This window comes from Panthera pardus, unplaced genomic scaffold, assembly GCF_024362965.1.
Source record: "Panthera pardus isolate Hobbes unplaced genomic scaffold, ASM2436296v1 HiC_scaffold_6, whole genome shotgun sequence".
NCBI lineage: Eukaryota > Metazoa > Chordata > Mammalia > Carnivora > Felidae > Panthera > Panthera pardus.
In genome coordinates, this window is record NW_026526991.1 from 85,374,377 (window position 1) to 85,400,003 (window position 25,627).

The following is a 25,627-nucleotide window of genomic DNA, read 5'->3' on the forward strand; positions in this document are numbered from 1 at the left end:
GAAAACTAAAGATTATGTAAATTAAGGACATGCTAAATAAGGAATACTATTAAAAAGGTATCGAAGTTTTATGTCTCATTAACCATCCTTCTGTTTTTTCTTGAAGTTTTTATTTATTTTGAGAGAGAGCACATGCACATGAGCAGGGTAGGGGCAGAGAGAGGGAAAGAGAAAATCCCAACCTGTGCTAACAGCACAGAGCCCGATGTGTGGCTTAAACCGTGAGATCGATCATGACCTGAGCTGAAATCAAGAGTCAGACGCTTAACCAACTGAACCACACAGGTGTCCCTCATCAACCATCCTTTATTCTTTTTCTGTAAGACCTTCTGATCATGACATTTCATGAATGTTTGCTGTACATTTCATGTATTCTTTTTTCTTCTTATTCAGGTTAAACTGTGGTGCCTGGGTGGCTCAGTTCATTAAGTATCTGAAGTCGGCTCAGGTTATGATCTCACAGTTCTTGAGTTTGAGACTCGCATCGGGTTCCATACTGACTGTGCAAAGCCTGCCTGGGATTCTCTCCCCCCGCCCCCCTGCCTTTTCTCGTTTGTGCTCGCTCTCTCTCAAAATAAATAAATAAACTTAAAAAAATAAAATAAAATCAGGTTGTTTGTTTAATCAGGTTAAGTAAGTTTCCCTCCAATTCTAATTTGCTATGAATTTTAAACAGGGATGCGTGTTAAATGTTATCTAAAAAGTATTTTGTACATATTATTTGCCCTTCCAAATTGTAAGTACTTTGAAGCAATGCACTGTTGTATTCTTCTTTTAATCCTCCAATCTACATGACCTAGAGTAGTAAGTACTAAGTATCTTATTAATGGGTATTATAAACAACTTGATAATCAAACCAGAAGTAGTTATTTTTCAATACCATGATATATATACAACCGCAGTATCCAAAGCTGTTAAATTTTTATCATCAAAAGTTTACAAAAGAACCCAAGTTAGCTAATAGTAAACAGTGTTTTTGTTTGACTAATCAATAAGCTATGTGGACTTTCTGTGGAAATTAATGAACTCAATGCCTTAGGAATAATTTACGTAAATAGGTGCATGAAAAAATATAAATTATAGCGACAATAATATTCCTCATATTAATATAGACAGTGGCTAAACAGAACTATGTAGGTAAATTTTGAAGTTTATTAAGTAACGTCATGAGAAAGAAAACCCTACATTCTCTACTTTAAGATCATGCTTAAATAAAATAAATGGGAATAGCAGGCATCCTAGGACCAGCTGGAGAGCAGGCCATTAATTTAGCCAACAGTTCACTGAAAATAGATATCAGAACAGAAGATGAGTCAAGTTTCTGCACACCCTCTTATTTCAGATGTATTCTGAATGGCTCTGGGAAAATGCTGCTCTTAAAACAATGCAAAAAGTACACCCATGAGCCATCAACAGGGTTTATTTGTAAAGACAACATAGCAAATATTCCCCATGTGAATTGTACCAAATTGTATTAAAACTAAGAAGAAACAGCTAAAATAACTTCAACCTAGTATTCAATTTAATTGTGTAACACCTTAGCTGAAAGCTCATTCTAATTCATCACACCACTCTCAAAAGATAATTGAACTCTTTTTTAAAAAATAAATGCACTCAAGAGTACAGAAAAGTGGGTCTTAAAAATAATAATAAAGCATTAACACATCAAAGAAGCTGGAAATAACTAACTGCTTATCAAAAGAAGACCAAGACAAAATACTAGGTAAGTTATGAAAACATAATTCTATTCCTTCCAATCTACTTTTATCATCTTAACAGTAAGATGTGATGATTAAATGTACTGTGGAGGGACACCTGGGTGGCTCAGTCGGTTAAGCGTCCAACTTCAGCTCAAGTCATGATCTCACTGTTCATGAGTTCAAGCCCAGTGTCAGGCTCTGTGCTAACAGCTCAGAGCCTGGAGCCTGCTTTGGATTCTGTGTCCTCTCTCTCTTCCCCTTCCTTGTTCGTCTGTCTCTCAAAAATAAACAAATATTTAAAAAAAATTTAAATGTACTGTGGAAAACCTCGTTTCCCATAAATCTTTCCTTGATTATATGTTTTTTGTAACATAAAGAGAATAGATAGAATATAAAAAACTGCTTCACAATTAATCCTAACTCTAGCTAGAATCCATTCATCATGTAATTACTGAGCACTTACCATGTGGGTAAGGCACTGTTATTTTAGAGGTTAAGAATAAAATAATGAATAAAACAAAATCTCTGTCCTCAAAGCTCCTTAATATGGGAGTTGTAAAAAAAATCATGTTTTGTCCTAATTTTGAACAAAAATACACAAAAGATGATGAAAATTAAAAAGCTTTTTAGGGGCATGTGGGTGGTTCAGTCGGTTGAGCATCCGACTTCAGCTCAGGTCATCTGACAGTTCCGTCAGTTCAAGCCCCACATCGGGCTCACTGCTGTCAGTGCAGAGCCCACTTCAGATCCTCTGCTACCTCTCTGTCCCTCTTCCCCTGCTCCCTCTCTCTTGAAAATGAATAAACATTTTTTTTAAAAGCTGTTTAAATTATATTAAGAATCTTTCATTGTTTATATTTAAACTTACCAATGCAAACTGATTGACCTGAATGAAGAGTATTTCAACCTCTTTTTCAGTGACTTCAGTCCCAAAGCCTTTATACTCTTTGTAAGCTTCAAGGTAAGAACGCAGCCACTGGCCCTGTAGTTGTCTGTCTGGATAGAGACTATAGTCTACATCACTCACACCTGAAATGGAAAAAAGGAACACTAAAACTTTTAAAAACACGGTATCTCATATATACTTGAATAATTCCTAAAGTAATCCTAAAATAACTAGATGTTAATAGCATTTATTAAAATAAACCAAAAAATCTAACGTACTGAAACTTGAATCCTAATGTATGACCTGTTTCATTATCATAATCAATTCTCATTGCTTCAATTTCTCCTCAAAGTGTGAAGCTTGAACCACCCATATCAGAAGCCCCAAATCTTCATTCTAACAAGCACCTCAGGAGATTCTTAAGCACACTAATATTTAGAGCATTTCCTAGAACTCCAGCTCTAAAAACATTTTTACCATTACTCACAGGGTAAGAAATACATTTTACATTGAAACTTTATACATTCTCCTGGTACTAAGTTCCACAAAACAATATTTACCCTAACTACTCCTTCCAACTCAGATACCTTCTATGTCTTTTCTTTTCCGCTGCTTGTTTTAAAATAATCACCCACCAAATCTGGTTTTAAGATGTGCTATTTGAAAAAGAGTAACCTAGGGGCACCTGGATGGCTCAGTCAGTTAAGCATCCAACTTCAGCTCAGGTTATGACCTCGTGGTTTGTGAGTTCAAACCCCACATTGAGCTCTGTGCTGATGGCTCAGAGCCTGGAGCCTGCTTCGGATTCTGTGTCTCCCTCTCTCTCAGCCCCTCCCCTGCTTGTGCTCTCTCTCAAAAATAAACATTAAAAAAAAATTTTTTTTAATAAAAAAAGAAAAAAGAAAAATGAAAAATAGTAACCTAGAAAATAAGGTTTATACTATTTTGTCTACCCCTCAGTGTTCTTCATGAGTGGGTCCAAACTTCACTTCTCTGGTCTTGTAAGTCCTATATGCTCCTCCATGAGTTTTATATCCTACCAACATGTACACTCACCTTGAAGTTTTATTCCTCCTTCCTGCAGTGCTTTACTTTCTCTTCTATCTGCACATCTCAAATTCTACCTAACTTGCAAACTTCAGCTCAATTTCTTCCTATACAAAATCATATTAGGATCACCAGAGCTTCCTCTTTTATATCTACAGCAGTGATGACCCATTATACTAAGATGGATATGGTGATATCTCATTATATGCACAGCTGCTTTCCCTTTTAATATGTATAGCACATGTGTGGGGATATAGGATGTATATGAAAGGTCTGGTGTAGGGAAATAACTGAAAACACATAAATTAAAACCCTCTCCAACTTCTTCCCAGTTTGCTAAGTATATGTAAATATAAGAATGCATGAATGGTAACAAATACAAATTCAGCAATGAAAAGTTCCTACTAGGTATAAATCATCCAAGAGAATTTTCTAATCTTTAGTTTTAGAGCATTTCATGTTTCTAAATATAGTCATAAAATGTATTTTTAAATTAATTCCTTTTAACATAAAAAAACCTAAACTTTTATACTTGACAGTGATAAAAGATTAATTTTCAGGGGTAAAATGACAAGGCTTTCCATTATTCATAGCCAAAGACAAAATAAAAAACAAATTATTTAGCTTCTTAGTTGTCCAACATTCCAAAGCTCAAGTACAAAATGGAAACAACAAACGCTTTTAAAGGATTAAAAAAAAAAAAAATGCAAATCTAAGTTCTCTGTATTTTACTGTGACCTTTGGTGAGTTACTTTCTCCATGTGTAAACTGTTATATTGTTGTGGAGGGAAAAAATGAGATTTATGAAACACTCTGCATTATGTCAGGTCTTAATGTTAACCACAATGATTATTTATTATTTTCCTTAAAGGATTAGGAAAGAGTCATCTCTTCTCTTTCTTCTAGTAATAAAGAAAAAACTCAGTAAAGGGTTAAAAAATGTTGTTCCTACTCCCAGGTGAATTTCCCTAAAAATAACAAACAAAAACAATTCTAAAAGTATCATTTCAGTTAAGCCTCTGACTCTTGATTTCAACTCAGGTCATGATCTCACAGTCTTGAGATCTAGCCCCACACACTGGACTCCACACTAAGCATGGAGCCTGCTTGGGATTCTCTCTCCCCCTCTTTTCTCTCTGCCCCCTCAAAATAAATAAACATTTAAAAACAAAACAAAACAAAACCTTTTTTAAGTATCACTTCAAAGTTATACATGTTGCTCCATTAGTTAAGCCCTGGATTTTACCTGCAAATTCATTGAAATGATTTCCGATATCATATGCCAGGTAGTTGTATCCAGAATATTCATAATCAATGAACTGTACATCACCTATGTGAGACACAAAAAAAAAGACATAAGAAATCATATACAAGATCAGAAAATCCCTATGCTATTTGTAATTAAATAGCTTCCAAAATTTTGTCTCATTGTATGTGCTTGGTTACATGCACTTGTGAGACAATACAGGGTAAGGCTGTGAATTTTATGGCAATGAGCTTTACAAAATTCAAATTACATATCGTCAACAGCTTGTGAACATTAATGTCCACTTTATTAAAGAAAAGTCAAAGTATAATTCTCCAAATTCAAACAAAAGCAAAATATGTCTTTCACCACAAGGGGGCATCGGATACTTAAAAACTCAAATTTAATTAAAAAATAAATACTATCTTTGGAAATTGTTAATAACCTGTGCAATTTTAACAAACCATGATACTCCAAAAGTGAACAGACAAGCTACTTTACATATACAAATCAAATATAAACTTTAATAGACTTGAATTCTGTGAACCCTGCAGTTCTGCTATAATATTTGGTCAATTTAACGATATTCCTAATTTAAGAAATTAGTTGCTATAAACTCATAGTTTCTAGGAATGCTACATAACTAAAATTTACAATAGAATACCTGAGCAGCATTAAGTTGGTTGTTTTATCTTTTAAAAAGAACAAAGGAATAGTTGCGTGTGAACTTTTTTTAATTTGAGAGATTTTTATATAAGCTAAATTCCTATTCTAAATTAATGCTAAATATATATGTGTATTTCATTACATTTCTCCCAAGATAAAAGGCAAAGTCTGCCTGTCCTGGGGAAATACTCCTGCTCAGGAACTTTCATTTTTGAGTACTAAGTATAATAGAGGGTTTGTCTCAAAGATACAGGTCTTTTTAAAAGAGAGACGAGAGAAAGTTTTTGAAAGAGAGAAAGAGCTAAAGAAATTAAAAAAAAAAAAATCAAAATGGGTCACTGTCGACACCAGGCATCACAAACTCAAAGGCTTAAGGAGCCATACAGTTAAAATGGATACACGCACAGAGATGGTTGTAAGAACAGTTTCTAAGAGGCTTATATTGAGAAAATGCATAGCATATGCCTTAGTTACACTGTCTTTTAAACATCAAACTGAAGTAACAAAACAAACTCCTGGTCCACACACTCTGGAATTTCCCAAATAAAAGAGCTTTGAATGATACTATCTTGATATGGATATGTATGTTTAATTTAGGGGTATATGTTGATCATATTCAAACTCAGAAAAAGAATTACATGACACAAAAATATCATGGCAAATGGCATATTTTACATAAAAGCAAAAAAAAAGTCTAATGTAGCAGCATTTAATATATTAATCCTAAACTTGTATAAGTACTAGTCAGGTCTAGAATAAATTAAGTGAGCATCATCAGAATATCAAAGCCCAGTTAATTAAAATCTATATGCATACTGACAAAATAAATATAAGGTTCTAAAATGTTGGTGACTACAATGAATCACTGCTTTGAACCACCACAAGTATTATAATCTTGAATTCAAAAAACTATCCCACAGAAAGTCTTAAAGTTAATCAAATCACTTTACTAAATTGCAGAATGGGGAGGGAGAACATGTTTTAAAGTTTGTTCTGGGTAACACTGGTAATAAGAGGGTGAATTCCACCATCACAATAAAATACTCTTCAGCCATGAAAAAAAATTTTAATTTTCAAAAATTATTTGATGACCAGGAGAATTACATGAAATGCTACATGAAAAAAAGATACAAAATAGTAAACACAGTGATTCAAATTATTAAACTATGCCTAGAGATAGGGAAAGAACATATAATGCACAGGAGAAAAAAAGATGAATGGAAATTAACCAAAACAGTATGTTTCAACTGGTTTCATTACAGGTGATAGACAAGTGACCTTTTTCCCTTGTATTTTAAATTCTTTACATTAAACATTACTTTTAGGAGGAAAAAAAACCGATAGTTTAAAAAGATTAAGATGAATTCTCTAAATAAAACTGTCAATAGATGAAGAGACTAAACCCAATGATTTTGGATATACCTATCCACCCAGCCTTTAAGAAATCAGGATTCAAGAAGATTCGACAAGTCGCACAACTGAGCCAACCAAACAGTTTTATACATATTTTTTTAATTGCAGCTGTTGATTGCTTTAACTCTTTAGACACAAATTCTTGTAGAGCTCATGTTAACTCTTACATGCCAATAAAAATACACAGCCCAGTCCTGAAGCTTACTTTTGCCACATAAACAAAAGCTTCAATTTCAATTTTCAAAATTATATTAGAATTTGGCAAATATAGTTAAAATGGCAGGTAAAAATCCCTGCTTACAAATACAATTTAAATAAGACATAGATCATTTTAACAAAAGTTAAAATCTGTTTCAGTATGAAAATTTTAGCAATGACTGTTTGTAGTAGCATTAATTCATTAAAACTAGCCTTTATTTTTAAATGCAATGTTGAGTTTATAAATAATGAAATTTAAAAAATAAGAAAATGAAGCTAACAAGATACAGATGAGGCTGTTACCAGGCTCCGTGCATGTGAACAAGTGATGCGATAAACCTCCAGTCAGTGCGTTTAAGAAGCACGGGGTGCGCCGCCACATGGCAGCAACAATGGCATACCTAATCTGTAGCAGATGAAGAAAATTTGGCAAACTCACATTTTACAACACACAAAGCTTAAAAGGAAAAAAAATTTTTTTTAAAAATCTGCATTAACTATTCTTTTTTCAAACTATTGCAAACAAAGTGGAACTCAACCTTAAATTTAATATTCTGCAACAAAATAAAATTAAAGAGGCCTACTTCACTTATTTTGGGTGCCAGAAAAATCAAATTACTAGGAAATGCTTTCCTAACAACAGAAAATATACTGAACTTTTTTCTTATATAAATTTAATTTCTGATGTCTAAAATTACCAATTATTTAGAGAAACATCCACATCACTATTAATAATTAATAGTTCACAGGGCATGACTATCTTGTTAATTCTTTAAGACACGAATTTGTAATTGGAGTTTCAAGGGTAGGGAAAAAAAATGAGACTACTCCCTCAAAGTTTTTATAAAATCTTATGTGTATGTTCATTTTCTGAAGGCAATCTCAATCTTCCAGATTCTAAAAGGGATCCCTGACCTCTAAAAAAACAAAGCAGCACTGCTTTAAGGCCTAAGACCATGTATCATTGATCTTTATATAATAAGGCACACTGCACATAATGGGTAAAACATAAGATTAATGAATAAAATTATAACCTGGATTTTCAAAAACTATGTTTCTTTTTATGACTTTATTTTTTGTATGGCTTGAGAGTAATAAAATCCATACATTACTCGGTTTAACTGTTCAAATCTCAGTATGGCTGAAAACAGCCAAATTTTAAAGTCCTTTGAAATCAAAAAATTTAGTTCATTAACTAAGGCTATATAATTCACATGCTACATTTGTTTGGATACCTTTATTTTGCTAAGGGGAAAGGGATAAAAATAAAAAGCAAAACAACCAATATGAGAACCTGAAAATCTTTTCAACTCACTCTACTTGCTCTGCAGTGTTAGGTAAGGCAGAAAGAGAACAAAGAGAAAAATAACCATGATTTCCTACTGTTAGCAAAATGCTTCTTCTCTTTTACAGAAAAAGGGAATATTCTGCTCTGAGAAACTTTCCCTTCATCCCTCACTCTGGCGTCCAGTAGTACCTGTGTACACCTTCACCATGGCGCTCATCATTCTGAATGTAAATATCTGTTTCATGATCTGACTCCTCCACTACATGGCATATGGCTTCCTGGAAGGACAATAGGTCCCTTCATCTTTCATCACGCAATCCACAGAGCAATCTCTAGCACACAGTAAGTATTCAAATGCTTATAAACAAAGGTTTGGCAGAGAATGCTGAGACACAACGATTAACATACGTTTAAATGGGAGATGGGGGAGAAGCAATAAGCATGAAACACTAAGAACGAACGAAGCATGGCATTTCTGACCTTCTTATCCAAGTATATGATTGAACATACAGTGGGAATGAATGTATGAGTAAAGAAAAACACACTTATCTAGTAATTATTTTAGGCAGCTCTTCCTTAATAGTTCAGGCTTTTACAGTGCATTTAAGCTTTTTACTGATTTAAGGATATTTTATGCTAAATAGTAATCCAGAATACAAGTTAAAACAAGGTTAACACTATCTTTCATTAAAAACTCCACCCTGGAAAATACAGGTTACCAAATACAAAAATAAATTTGTATTTACTTAAATTTTAAAATAAAACCAACAACAACAAAACTCTATGTCATTAAAATACCAAAGAAACAACCAAACCACAGTATCTTTCACAAATAATAATACACTGGGTAAGATTTAGAGTCAATCAAATGACTGAGAATGGTGCCTCATCCTTTTTCTCTTTACATTGTGTAAAACTCTAAAGAAAAACCTGGTTTACACCATAATTCCCAGGAAAAGATTCCTTTTTCTTCCATTCATTTGTATTTCTTTAAACAGCTGTAAATCAGCTTCCTGTACTTCACAGAGAAATAATCAATGATTGCCATCACTGAAATTTAAAGTTCTATATTAGATCTTTATATGAGCTTTTATGAAGAAATGGGGGAGAATAAATGAAACAGCCACCAATAAACAGAGCATCAGACATGAGAAAACATACTGAAAAGCTTTAGCAATTACTTCTAAAATAGCAGTTAAAGAGTTAGCTGAAATTAAAATATTAGAATTAAAGTGGGTTAGTCAATAAGCAATATTACAACTTGTTCTACTTCATATAAATTTTTTTAAATTAATGATTAATATAAAATACAACTGGTAAGTCTTAGTTCTGGAACAAGAACCACTGCTATTGGGTTTTCTTATCATGTAATAAATTTTATCATCATTAAGTATTCTTTCCTTACCTTTTTAAGATGTCATTTCACTGAAGGCAAGGAATGGGCCGCTGTTTACCAACCACCTAATTCCTGGCACTGCCTAACATTTCAAAAATCTTGATAGTTACCATCAACTTCAGAAAGGAAGCTCACTCTTCTCCCATGTTCCTGAGTCCTGTCAACTGACATGGTGAGAACAGGTAGAGGCAGTGTTTCTTCCTGTGATGCCTACTATCTCCTGTTAACATTCACAGGTACAAAAAGCCTATGAACTGCAGGGTGCTCATCATCCTGTGTGTGTATAAATATGTACTTATGTATACATACACACATACATATATACATTTTTAAACTTTACTCAAGTTACAGTTAAGACAAAATCTGTAAGCTGCACCTAAAGACAAAGTGAATTGTCATCTCACATCTATGAGCCATAATTACCCTATTTACAAGACACAACCACTAGCTTACAGCAACCACTCTTTTTCAGAATCAAATACATTTTGTAAAATGCATCCTATAAATATAATAAAGGGGTTGGCAAACTACATATGCTCAGGCCAAATGCAACCCACTGTCTGGTTTTGTAAATAGTTTTACTGGAACACAGTCACACACATTTATTGATGTATTATCTATGGCTCTGTTAGAGCTACACTGCAAAGGAGACTATCTGGTACACAAAGCCTGAAATGTACTATCTACACCTTACAGAAAAAGTTTGCCAACCCCTATTATAACAGCAATAGCTGGGAGCTGCTAGGTACCTACTCCAATGCTATACACTTGTATGCATGATCTAAAATCTTTCCAGGAAACATATTAAGTAGATGTTAGAAATAAGTTAGGAATAAGGCAAATTAAATTTCTAGGCTATCAGAAGTATAACACTGCCTGGAAACCCATTTAACATGCAGATTCTTAAGCCCAACTACAGAAATTCTTGTTCAATTAGTCTTAAATGAGACTCAGAAACATCCATTTTTCCCAAATACCCTGGGTGATTCTGGTGCAGATAGTTAAGTTCAAATATAAACATTTCATAAATAGATAAAATGGGGACACCTGGCTAGCTAAGTCAGTACAGCATGCAATTCTAGATCTCGGGATTGTAAATTAGAGCTCCATTTTGGACACAAAAATTACTTAACAATAAAATTTTAAAAGAGAGAGAGAGATAAAACAATGTGTCTAATACCACCTACTTCTGTATGTGACTGAGCAGGGGTGTGAACCTAAGTGTGCTTGGTTCCAACATCTATACCCTTTCCAACTTCTCTTAGTTGTAACTAAGCTTTAACACATCTACTTTTAAGAGTTACTTAGGGGCGCCTGGGTGGCTCATCGGGTTAAGTGTCCGACTCTTGATTTGCGCTGAGGTCATTATCTCACAGTTCATGAGTTCCAAGCCCTCATCGGGCTCTGTACTGACAGCGCAGAGCTTGCTTGAGATTCTCTCTCTCTGCTCCTTCTTCCCTCTCTCTCTCAAAATAAATTAACTTTAAAAAAAATGACTTAGAAATGTTTAATCCAGTGACAATATACAAAATCTAAAGTATTATGGTGAAAAAATACATGTGGAAACTTCAAGATGATCCAGTATCAATTCATGAAGTTTAATAACTAAAATCTGCACTTCTGAGAAATTAAAGGTCTGAAACATACTAGAGATACTAAGCTTGATGATGTCAAAGCCAGTCCCTTGGCTTTCATCTTATTATGTTTACATATTTATATCTCATAAGTGGGTACAAAACACTTAAGTCCTGAGCTCAAATCACATGAATGACTTAAAAAATGGTAACAAATTAAACACACCTATGATAGGATATGCAGCTTAATCACTTATTCTATGTAGAAATTATTTTAATCTCAAAAGACTTCACACTTGGGCTTTTAGATACCATAACAAGGTAACTAGTTAAGATAAAGAACTTTTGCCATCCCTATTTCTAATTTTAATTATCCTCCTTAAGACTGTGGCTGTAAAAATTAATGCTAGTTTAATTGTTTGCTAATTACATTAACTAAATGTATAGAATTTTACAATTTTTTAAGCACGAGGCATGGTAGGTATCTCCTCCTTATAAAGGTAAATATGTCATACAGTCATATTACTTCAAAACCATTAGCTCCTAATTTGAAACAGATAATAATACACAGAACAAACCTCATGCCACACTTTCATGACCTTTAGATTCTACTGAACAACATTCCAACCCTATTTGCTTAATACTATGTATCAACTAATCACATAGCAATTGACTTTTTTTTTTAATGGATGCCATAAAGTCCAAACTTGCCTTCCTAACAGACACTGTTAAAACCACTGGTAAGGAAAAATAACAGAACATATCCATAACTAACACACAAAATATAACCACAAAGACAAGAAGAAACAAATGGTACACAATAGACTTTCTGAAGAGAGGAAAAATAGATCAAAATAATTACATTTGTTGAACTGTGAAATTCATTCTTTCTGTGTAGGGAAGAAAAATTAGGTAACTCTTGGTAAAATAAACAAATGACAACATAGGAGTCAAACTGAAGCATAAAGATTTTGTTTGAAAAATGAGAACTTTTCATATCACTGATCCAATAGTTTAGATAGGCAACTGATTAAATAAAAAAGTAAAAATGCATTTTTTTAATGCCTAAGACAAAGTAATCTGATTTTTTTGGTCCCTTGTATTTTAGTTTCATAAACAAGATTGTTCTGTGAAATGAATATGCAAAAGAAACTTATAAAATAAAAATATGAAAAGTTAAAACTATATTCCACAGGAAATAACAGATTCTCTTTGATTAACTTGCAGTTAAAAATAAAGCTGAGTGTCCACTTCAAAAGTAAGATGAAGTCCCTCACTTGAAATTCCATTATAAAATGTGTTATTTGGTCTTGCACTGAACTAAAAAGCTAACACATTGTTTAATGTAAAACTAGTACTCATGTCTCACAAATGGCATTGAGATTTGGTTACTAGTAATAATGCAGTATATACATGACAAATGACAATTATATGTAATAAATGGACAATATATAATGAAGGACACTGTCAAGTACTTCATGTTTTAGGGTATACCTTAAGTTTTTTTTTTAAATATTTCTACACCAAAACTTCAAGACATTCAAACTAAAGATGTTAGCTCACTGCATTTAAAAATAGAATCTCTAATCCAGATAAAAATATAAAATATAACAGATACTCAGACACGTTTTTGAAAATATGTGCTTCAGTCTACCATCCTTGACAGTGCTCTTTGGTTGACTTTCTTCAAGCTAAAGGCAGTTACAAATATTAATAACCTTTCCATTAGAACAGTCTCAACTTACAATCTAATAAGAATGGTCATAAATAGCAATTTAATAGAATTATGACCATTTAATCAGAATTCTTTGACTTTAGCATCTTCACAAAAACACTTTTGACTTAAAATAATCTTCCAACTATAATGACTACTCTCAAAACTGATTTCCTTTAAAATGCAAGGGTCAGAGTTTCAGACTTTCTGGATTAATACTAAACCTTCAGCCAAAATTATATTTTTTAATTTCAACTTATTACTAAAGGGAAATCTATGCTTTAGCAACCAAACCTCAAACCACTTTATCCAATAATATAATACAACCAAGAGTATCTTAAATATGGAAACAGAGAATTTGAATACAACAAGATATAAACAATCACAGAAAAACATTTCACCAAAAAGTATCACTGTCTATACCTCAAAAATGTTAAAACTATTTACCAAAGTTTCTTGATTATTACTTGAGTAGGTACAAATTCCAGCAAGTACAAATAACATTTCCTCCATATGTAGCTCTCTCCTTAGCATCAAAATATCTAACAAATCAGAATAAAGAGGTAATAGAGAACCTGGAGACAAATTTGTTTCTAATACTGCTGTCCTCCCCAACACTGAGAAAATTATGTATTTATTAAAAGCAGTGCAATGTCAGTTGGCTTTTCAATAACTCCCATTACAAGCAGGTACATTTTCAAACCATAAATTACCAAATAGGTTTTACAGTTAAATTTATAAACAAAATCATTTTATCATTTTTCATTTAATTCTTAACAAGAACCACAAGCTTTCTAAGAAATGTATTTTATACAACTATATAAAGAATATATTCCTAATTTAGCAGAGTTACCATGACTTTTTAACCTAAAAGAAAGTAAAGACTTCATGAATGTTTTTAATCCTAACATCTGAATTAAATTTATTTACTGATACAAAGATCAAAGGACCATTAAGAACATCAAAGAAATCAACTTTACTTACTGCTAAAGTCAGATACCTACCTTGTTTCTCATTGTAGATTATATTCTTACACAATAGGTCATTATGGCAAAGCACAACAGGTGACCCCAGGTTGGAAAGAATCTCCTTCATCCAAGTCATTTCTTCCTGAAGAATCTGAGAGCTTGGGATATCACTTAAAAACCTTTAAGTTTAAAAACAAAAAAGAAATTACATCCTGTTTATATTAATGACTTTTTCAAGTTTAATTAAAGATTAAAATCTATTTTTAATAAATTCTTTCCATTCAATACCACAGATTCCTGAGTTAAAATAAGCCAATTATTCTAAAAGTTGGAATAAAGGAAAATCTTTACAATGAACTCAATATGAATTAAAAAAAAAAAAAAAAAAAAAAAAACCTAAGCAAGTAAAAAGGAAAGTAGAAAAGTAAAAAAATCAATTACTATAAAATTGGGGGAGGAAAGGAATACATAACATATATACATATACTTAATAGCTAACATTTACTAAGCTCTAATTCTAAATGTTTTACATTTATCTCTAAGACACAAAGAGTTCAATAAAAAGAGGTTTAAGTACATTATTTAAAGTTATAAAGACAGGGGAGCCTGGGTGGCTCAGTCGGTTAAGCGTCCGACTTCAGCTCAGGTCACGATCTCGCGGTCCATGAGTTCGAGCCCCGCGTCGGGCTCTGGGTTGATGGCTCAGAGCCTGAAGCCTGCTTCCGATTCTGTGTCTCCCTCTCTCTCTGCCCCTCCCCCGTTCATGTTCTGTCTCTCTCTGTCTCAAAAATAAATAAACATTAAAAAAAATTTTTTTTTTAAAATAATAAAGTTATAAAGACAGTTTATTAAAGAACTAAAACATCTATTTCAAGTTTAGAAGGGTGAATGCTAACTTTACCTATCAAAGTCAACAGGCATGATCCACTATTGATAAACCAAATAAATTATATGATAATCATCAGATATTATCTGTGATAATCATATTGTAGAATACTCCCATTATCTATTACAGAAATGGTCTGAGTAGTGAAACTAGGAAGTAGGGTAGCTAGGGTGGCAAGCAGGACTACAGATTATGGCTTTTGAATCCTACACTCACTCTTCTGTACCATTATGCTATATTTATATTCACTTGATAAAAATAAAACGAAACAAAAATAGAATGCTACCACTAACTCTTCCAGGGTACCATCTGGCTTACAAAATTGCTGTTTACACTTTCTCTTTCCTTAACACTTTAAGCCAAGTTTTCTTCATTCTTCCTTTACAGTCTCTCAAACTACTCTCTTACTTTTCCATTTTATAATAGACTCTCTATCAATTAATTTAATTTTAATGAATCTATCTATTCAAGTGATTCCTGCATTTTCCCACTACTGCCATTCTTCTCTACACAGATTCCAAAAGTAACCCTTACATGCATGCTCTTTTGAAGACGGTGTAATTGTTCAAGAAACTATGTAAAATCTATAGTGTTGAATAGAAATAACTAAAACTCAAAGGATTGAACGTGATAATTACAATCATATACAAACAAAAAGGAACCAAAAAAATATGAAACATACTTCTCATACTTTGTTTTTAATGTTTTAGTTGCGTATTATCTATGTATACAGTATCTATGTATTTTGCATATACTATCTCAATCCCCATAAAAACCTTAAAAGGTAAACATACTACTCATTATTTCCATTTTACAGACGAGGAACAGGTAACAGTTCCAGGTAACAGAACTGCAACAGTTCTGCCCAAAGTTACACAGCAGAACTGTTATATGGCAGAATTAAGGCTTCACCGTAGGCAATCTGGACTCCAGAATCTTGTACTCTTAATCCACACAATACTATGCTGCCTCCGAACACTGCATTATCTTATAAAGTCAAGAAAATCTTACATTCACCATTGCCATCTACTTCGTTATTTTTAAGTGACATTCCCCCAAATTTTTCAATAAAATAGTTATTTCAAAAGAGGATTTTGTGGGGGTTTCTGCTGTCACTTCCTGAATATCTAGCATACTGGACACATTTACAGATGTTTGCCTAACCCGAGTAAAAGGGTATACTGTCCCTATCAAAGTCTGACAAACTACCTGCAAATAAAAACACATACACTGAGTGAATCAAACTAATCTGTGAAATAACCCAACTCACCAGAACAATAGTCATTTTTCTGTAATGAATTATAAAAAGTAAACAGAAAGAAGGAAAGCTCTATAGGTCCTGCCTGCCTCTACTGTCCTTAAAATGAAAAATTCCTGAATAGATATAAAGGGGAAAATAAAATTCCTAATTTTTATACTAGTATTAATCACACTGTATAAAAATGTGTTCATATAACTTAGATTCCAAATACTAATTTACAAGTGTTTTTATATAAAATATAATAAAGTGCCTTACTTTTTGAACCTAGGGAGTCAGTTTTACAAAAGCCAAGTAAGACTCCAGTAATTGAGGGGCACCTGGGTTGCCCAGTCAGTTAAGCGTCCAACTCTTGATATCAGCTCAGATCATGATCTCATAGTTTTGAGATCAAACCCCACATCAGGCTCTGCACTGAGGCATGGAGCCTGCTTGGGATTCTCTCCGCCTCTCCCTAACCGCCAACCGCCCCCCCCCCCCCACCCCTCTCAAAAGACTCAAGTAATTGAATTTTCAACCTTATTACCTGGGGCTTAAATTCTCAGTAAACTAAGATAATGCAAACTTTTTCACACTCCAGTATTACTACACTGTAGTAATAAATGTAAATTTCTCCGCCTATTTAAAACAGCTTTTAACAAAAAGAATTCTTTAAAAAAGGGCTCCATGGCCAACTCATTCTATGCAAAAAGTACCCCTTTAGAGCTATCATTACTCTATCCTTCTTCCAAATAAATGTTTCTATATTTGTTTCTTGACTGGTCATCTCTACCATCTACCTACTACCCACTTCCCAGGATTGTGTAGATTGTCTTTTTTGTTCTTGAGTTGGCTGGGCGAGAAAGGCAGTTACACTCCTGTAGTGCCATCTTGAGAGTCAGATGAAGCAATGCTAATTTAATCAAATACTACGAGAGCAACCAAGCCAGATTTTATACACAGAAACCTTGTAAGCTACCTCTAAAACCCTATTATGTATAGCAAAACAAGGTAAAACAATTTCAAATGTAAAAGTAATTTTACCTTTTATTAAGGTCTTCATCTGCAAATCCTGTAGGAATGAGAGAGAAATATTTTCCCATCTTTAGCCATAGATTGGATTTGGGAATCCAGCCATTGTGTGCATGGATAGCATGGATTTTAGCAAGCTGACGTGCTATGAGTCTGTTTTAAGACAAAACAGCATAAAAAGAAAATGTTAAGTATCATAGGTTTTATGTCTACTCGTGGGTAAACTAAAATAACTAGTATGCATTTATTTTAGAACAGGATTTCATTTTTATCTTATGTAAGAGTCAAAATTAATTTGTCAAGGCAACTCTCAGAAGGAGAGGCAAACAAATGATTAAAGCATCAGTAGGAAAAAAACACCTACAATTGATACAGTGAATAAATGTTATATCCAAAAGGGGTTGAGTGTCTAGAAGTAAGTGGTCTATTCTGATTCCACAAACAATGGTTAGGACCAGCAGAACAACAAAAAATTATAAATGATTTCAAGGCTCATATTAGACATTAATCAGCAATACATTTAAATTGCGCTGTTTAAATAAACTTTTAAAAAAAAAAAAGGTCTTTTGATGTCAGAATCAATCTTCTCCATTCAACAAAATAATTTGAAGCTATGTATATGTGTATCCATGCTATCTTTTTATCTGTAGAACCTAGAAGAGCAAACGCTAATATAAGAATAAGCATGCAAAACAAGTTAAGTTACCAAACAGCCTATAAAGACTAGCAGGTGGGAAAAATGACTTAATAGTAAGTAATGACTTAATAGTAAGAACTTAAAACTGGCTAATTTTGAAGATGCTCACAATCTAATGTAATGCTCTTCAAAGTACAAGTTTTAGGAGCTATGACATAGCGCCATCTGGAATGTCTGATGCCCCACCTCAGATCTACTGAATCACAATCTCTGAGGGTGGGACCCTGCACTCTCATTTTAAACAAGATCTCCAGGGGCGCCTGGGTGGCTCAGTCGGTTAAGTGTCCGACTTCGGCTCAGGTCATGATCTCGCGGTCCGTGAGTTTGAGCCCCGCGTCGGGCTCTGTGCTGACAGCTCAGAGCCTGGAGCCTGTTTCAGATTCTGTGTCTCTCTCTCTCTGACCCTCCCCTGTTCATGCTCTGTCTCTCCCTGTCTCAAAAATAAATAAAACGTTAAAAAAAAAAAAATTAAAAATAAATAAATAAATAAATAAATAAACAAGATCTCCAGGTGATCGCAATACACTGTAAAGTTTGAGAAACACTGATATAATGCTCCAATTCCACAGCCTGGCCCTATACTGGAATCAAACTTCAGAAACATACACACATACATACATAAATAAATAAATGCCAAGGTATTACCCTTAAAAATTCTGATTTAATTGTAGTACAGCCAGGGCATCAAGATATTTAAGTTTCTCAGAGGACTCTGATATGCAAAAGTGTTTGAAAACCGCTGCATTAAAGCATACAATACTCTAGCACTGTAGTACTGTGATTAAATACACAGTTTTATTATATTTTTATAGTAAGGTGAATATTCTTATGTACCTAGTTTCTAGTAATAAAAGAGTTCTGATTTTCTTTTGAAGAAATCTCCATTCCCTTCACTTTTAGTTCATGTGGTTCATATAGAGCTGACCTCAATCCTAACCCTGTATCACATCTGTAGCACTAATTTTAGGAGTTAGAATATGACACAGAATTGCCCAGAGCATTCCATCCTTTCATATTTGTTCCATGATGATTGGTTCTGAGCATATTATTCAAACTAAGCCAAAGGGAATTTTCGCTGATGCTTCTGACTGGTTGAAACTATTAGAAAAAGAAGAACTCCCCTGCTCCCTGCCCTCCTCCCACCACTGCTAAACTGATTAGATAGGCCTGTAATTGTTAATAATAATAATTGCCATCTTTTTTTTTTAAGGTTTTATTTTTAAATAATCTCTATACCCAACATGGAGCCCAACCATACAACCCAAAGATCAAGAGTCACATGCTCTAATGACCAAGCCAGCCAGGTACCCCTATTACTGCCACTCTTAAGAAAACTTGTAAGACTATAAAGCTAACACAGAATAAAAGAAAAACGTGATACTACCCTAATGACAATGTTAACAGTCCCTGGATCCACCCATGGTTGAACTCAGTATCCTCAGCTATATGCACCAATAAATCCCTCCTTCTTTAAGTCAGTTTGAATTTTCCAATTATCAAGAGTCCTAATATATTACCAAAATATTAGATTACCTAATACATTACACAAAATATGTGCGCCTTGGTTCATCTCTCTCAAATCAGCAAACATTGCTTTACATAAATTAAGTAAGTATTGCTTGACTGACCTTCCCCCAGACCATATATATATATATTATATATATATATATAATATATATATATATGTATTCATGTCTATATGAATATACACACACAAAAATATATATATATATATGTATTCATGTCTATATGAATATACACACACAAAAAATCTAGTTTTAGCCAATCTCTCTCACACACACACACATATATATATACACACATACACACACACATACACATACATACATATAAAGGTAGGCCCAAATGCATATATGGTACTTTAAGCACCAAGAAACTTGATGGAAAAGTCAGAAAACAAAACCAAAACAAGGAAAGTTTTGTATATATACACATACACATACATACCTATATACTTACACATGCACGTGTGTATGTGACACATACATCTTAAGCCCATTAAGAACTGATTTTAAAACTTTAAAGAGGAAAGCCGGGAACAAAAGGCTTGAAGAAAGGTACAATCCATGTTACATAAACTCAAAGGGCAATCTATGTCAACCAAACCTTACGTTCTAGAAATGTTTACTGAACAAATGAGACCAGTGATTCAGGAGAAGGATCACATAGTAGAACACGTATTTAACACGGACAAATTTTATTTGCTGTGGTTTTTTAAAATAAGTGAATAGTAGTGTCATTTTTCATAGTTTTACCCCAAAGTTTGTACAAAACCCTGATTTACAAAATACAAAATGTAGTCTCAGAAGTTATCCAATTATCAATTATTCAGCTGAGAGTGACTGAAATGACAATTCTACAGTAAATACTTCAAAACTGAATAAAATGTTACCCAAGGGGCTCTTAGAATTTAAGGGAATTTGTTAAACATGAAGAGCTACTAGAAGAGAAAGCACCTATTAATTTTGAGTGCCTTCAAATTTTCTGACAGAAAGGTGGGTAACGGGCTGAGCCAGGATTTGGAAGATTGCATGATGCAAAAGCCAAGCCTTTCTCACTATAGATACCCCCCCACCAGAACACTACATTGAATTAGCTGGATTTTCATTCTGACTCTGCCACTGTTACTTTCGGTCTGAACTTAAATAAGCAAATCATTTCATTTCTAAGTGTCAGATTCCTAATAAAAAAAACAAAATTATTGGGGGGAGAAAGAAAAAAAAAGGTAGAAGCAACCCAAATGTCCATCCATGGATGAGAGGATAAACAAAATGCAATACATACATAAAATGGAGTATTTGACTTAAAAAGGAAGGAAATTCTGACACATACTACAAGACAGGTGAACCTTGAAGACACCCTACTAAGTGCAATAAGCCAATCAACAGACAAAAGTGTGATTCGACTTACATGAGGTATCTAAGGCAGTCAAATTCATACAGATAGAAAGTAGAATGATGGCTGCCAAGGTTGGGGGTAGGGGAGAATTGGAAAGTTGCTGTTTAATGCATATAAAACTTTAGTATTATAAGATGAAAATAACTGTGGAGGCTGGATGCAAAACAATGGGAATGTACTTAATACTACTTAACAGTATACTTTAAAAATAATAAAGAGGGCAAATGTTATATACCTTTTTACTGGCCAGCACCTCCACCAAAAAAAAATTTTTAATTAAATAAATTAAATGGTTATACAGTTCTTAACAAGACTTGATTAGAGCAATTCAGTTATTTTCTCTTAGTAAATTTTACATACAAAAGACAAAAAAACTACAAAAAAATCTCTTCAATAATGTAATTCTGCACTACTTACTTAATAAACCATGATGTTTTGGGTTTTTTTTGAGAGAGCATATGCGCATACAGGCAGGGGAGGGGTAGAAAGAGAGAGAGAGAGAATCCCAAGCAGGCTCCACATTGTCAGCCTAGAGCACCAATGTGCCTGAATCCACGAACCTGAGACAAAATCGAGTCGGGTGCTTAACTGGGCCACCCAGACACCCCTAAACCATGAATTTTTATTTGTATATATAACAAAGTAATCAAAAATTACCTCAAGATTTCTGATTTTCACTGTCATAGATTGGTCCTTCTTCTACCTGGTCTCAGTTAAGTAAGGCTTCCCTGCACTAATATCAAGGCAAATGCTACTTTAAAACCCCACACTCAGTAAAACAAAACATTTGAAAATTTCAAGGCTTCGGAGAACTTCTTAAATATTCAATAATACTAATTGCTCCCACTCTTGTAAGCTTTCAAAAAATTAAGAGTATTATAACAATAACAGGAATTTTTTTAATTGAAAAGTAATCTCTAATCTTACCACTCCAATAGAGCTTGTTTCATTTTTACATACTCCCTTTGGGTTTTCACATAAGCAAATTATTGTGTGATTGTAGCAAAGTTCATCTATTAAGTGAATTTTTTCCTCTTAGGCCTGCATCAGCCATTCTGCATTATTTTAGACAATATCCAAAATTATGATTTCAATAATAGTACATTAATTTGTGTTTATATGCCTTGGTTATACCTGACTGTAAGAGTTGTCATGATAGAAACATACTATATAACTTTATTTTATGATTATATATTGCCCTACTGATTTCCAAGAGAACATTACCAATATCACGTATAACCCACAATGTACAATGTACCAGTTCTGCTACAATACATACAACATTGGAAGTGTTTTTTGGTTATGCATTTTGATAAATGTGCAATAATTGATTTTAAACTGCATTTTTCCCATGATGTCTGTTGCTGGGTGGGTTTTTTTATATTTTTTTTCAAGTTTTTATTTTCAGAGAGAGAGAATGAGCAGGGGCGGGGCAGAGAGAGGGAGAGGGAGAGAATCCCAAGCAGGCTCCACATTGTCAGTGCAGAGCCCAAAGAGGGGCTTGAACTCATGAACCTTGACATGACCTGAGACGAAATCAGGAGTTGGAGCTTAACAAACTATCACCCAGTCTCCCCCAAGTGGTTTTAAATTAAACTATAGCCAGGATTCCTAGCAAGAGGCAAGTAAAGTATTAGAGAAACACCTGATGAGAAAATTCCCAAACATCTGTGAATTTTAAAAAATTTTCTGAAGGTCTTTCCAATACTTGTTTGCTAGAAAAGTTCAAATAAAACATGTCATGGTAAACTTCCATAAGCTGAATTACTAGTTAAGCATTAACTTGGTACAACTTGTCTTTATCATACCATTCTCTCACAGCCTCTTCCCTGCTCTGCCTTTTCCTGTAAGGTTCAGTTTAAATGATATCTCAGTGAAACACTGCCGAATTTACCCAAGTATACACAGTAAATTATCTGTACTTTTTTTTTGAAAACCTTTTCTGTTTTCTGTGTATACTATTTAGCTTACTTTTTTCCAAGATTATTGTCCGTCACACTGCAAATTACTAGGAGAAAAGGGATTGTCTGAATTCTTTTTCCTTCTCTAGACTAAACATAAATATGTATCAAATTTTTATATTCAAAGTAAATACTCTATTACAATCATAATATACACAAGTGGCAAGTAGCTATGCCTGAAGGAGCCAAAGCCAAGACAGCACCTTGGACTTTGATCTAAGGCTCAATCAGAACTTACTGAAGCTCTGATTAATCAATCAGTCCAGACTGTTAGCTGCATATCAAGCTTACCTAATAACAATAGCTCAAAATGTGACACCTAACCTGAAATTAGTAATAAGGTCTTATTTAATAAATCAAATCCTTTTACCATAAATATATGAAATTCATTTTCTAAAGGAGAAAAGCTAAATACAAGCACATCAATCATCCCAAATTTACACCCCTAACCTCTTCTTGGGGCTTCAGAATTATCATTTATTCAATTGCTTACTCGATTTTTTTTAAAAAGTATTCCACTGTACATATTTGAAACCAGTAAAAACCATATTCCCTTTTAAAATCATTTATAATTCAGCTATGACCTTCTTTCAATTAACTCTTCTTTTTATATTTTCTGTGTTTTACAGTAATTAACAAAACCTTCTGGGGGTACCTGGGTAGCTCAGTTGGTTAAGAGTCCGACTCTTGATTTCAGCTCAGCTCATGGTAAGATCAAGACCAATGCTGGGCTCTGCACTGACAGCACAGAGCTTACTTGGGATTCTTTCCCCACTGCCTTTCCCCTGCTTGCACTCACTCACATGCACGCTCCCTCTCAAAATAAACAAACATTTTAAAGGAGAAAGAAATAAAAAAAACCTTCTGAACACTTATACATACCATAAAAGAATTACACTGTAACTTGAAATAAATTTAATAGGAAAAAAGGTAAATAGCTAGTGTTACTACTTACAGTGTCAACTAGCCATATCCTTACCTGTTATCTTCTTTTGCTTTCTTTTTCAACCTCCATTCTTTTTTTCAAAAATATGAGTCAACTGGGGGTGCCTGGGTGGCTCAGGCTGAGTGTCCCACTCTTGATTTTGGCTCATGTCATGATCTCATGGTTGTGAAATCGAGCCCCGTGTCAAGCTCTGCGCTGAGCATGGAGCCTGCTTGGGATTCTCTCTTTCCATCTGCCCATCCCCTGCACACATGGGTGTGCACATGGGCTCTCTTCTCAATAAATAAATGAACATTTAAGAAAAAACTATAGGTCAATTCAATATATCATTCACTGCAAGCTAAGTGTCATAGAACTTAATTAAATATATTGAGCACCTGGGTGGCTCAGTCGGTTAAACATCTGACTTCAGCTCAGGTCATGATCTCACAGTTCGTGAGTTGAAGTCCCAGGTCAGGCTCTGTGCTGACAGCTCAGAGCCTGGAGCCTGCTTGGGATTGTGTGTCTCCCACTCTGCACCTCCCCCACAAGTGCGCGCTCTCTCTCTCTTTCCCTCTCTTAAAAATAGACATTAAAAAAAATACATATATATATATATAGAGAGAGAGAGAGAGAGAGCGCACGCGCGCGCGTGCTATTTGGTCTCTAACAGCATGGGTTTTTTTTTTAATGAAATGTATATATACCTGCATTAGTATCATACATATTCTAAGTAGATCTAACTGAAAGTACAGGAAAAGGCTTCTATATAGACTTTTTTTTTAGAGCAGTTTTAGGTTCACAGCAAATCTGAGAGGAAGGTTCAGACATTTCCCAAATGCCCCCTACACTGACAGAAACATCACCTCCTTCAGTATCAACATCCTCTACCAAAGTGGTACATTTGTTACAACTGAAGAACCCATACTGGCATATTGTTATCACCCAAAGTCCATAGTTTACATATGGGTACACACTTGGTGTTGTACTTTCTATGGCTTTGAGCAAATTTATGACAGGTATCCACCATTAAAGTATCATGCAGACATTTTCACTGCCCTAAAAATTCTGTTTCACCTATTCATTCCTCCTTCCCTACTAACCCTTAGCAACCACTGATTTTTTTAGTGTCTCCATCGTTTGGTCTTTTTCAGAATGTCATGTAGTTGATTTAATGCAAACATTTTTATGACATGGCATCAAATACCAAAATGAGCCTTAACAGAAATTCAGTATTCTTGATCAAAAACTGTAATTTTCCATCTTTCTACTTAAGATTACAATTATGAAAAGCTTTCCCTTTAAAACAGAAATTCTATAATAAGCTTAACAGCAATGATTTAATTATAGACAATGATCACAAATCAATAAATGGGGGAAGCTGCACTTATTTTCTTCTTGAATCTTTTTCACTTTACTTGTAATAGTTGGAGTAATAAAGGCCTTACTATTTTCCTTTACATTTTATGTTCTTTTCTCGGTGAGTAAGTAAAAAGATTAAGTTACTCATTATCTTCTGGGATGTACTTGTACTAGTCACATGACTAATTACTTAAAATCTTACTTTTCTCACCTATCAAAATGGATTTTAATATTATCTATTCCCTAGGATTATTGTGAGTTGACTTTATTAATACACTTAAGGTGTTTTGGGGTGCCTGGCAGGTTCAGTCAGTGGAGTGTGCAACTCCTGACCTTGGGGTCATGAGTTCAAGCCCCCCATCATGCATACAATTTACTTAATTAAAAAATATATTTTAAAAAATGCATATACATAAGGTGTTCAGAACAGTGTCCAGTTCATATTAAGTGTTGTATCAATATTAGCCACCATCATCACTTTAATATATCATTTCTCCAATTAACAAAAATTA

At 33.8% G+C, this 25,627-nt stretch overlaps 1 protein-coding gene across 1 annotated transcript in view; it reads right to left on the minus strand.

Moving 5' to 3' along the window:
• Positions 1-25,627, minus strand: part of ETNK1 (ethanolamine kinase 1) — a 66,996-nt gene that overhangs the window by 18,284 nt on the left and 23,085 nt on the right. Inside the window, exons 3-6 of the mRNA XM_019452226.2 lie at positions 17,264-17,404; positions 14,133-14,275; positions 4,880-4,963; positions 2,569-2,729 (exon numbers count right to left, since the gene is read on the minus strand). Of these exons, the coding sequence (XP_019307771.1) occupies positions 2,569-2,729; positions 4,880-4,963; positions 14,133-14,275; positions 17,264-17,404 (529 nt within the window). The remainder of the gene's footprint in view (positions 1-2,568; positions 2,730-4,879; positions 4,964-14,132; positions 14,276-17,263; positions 17,405-25,627) is intronic.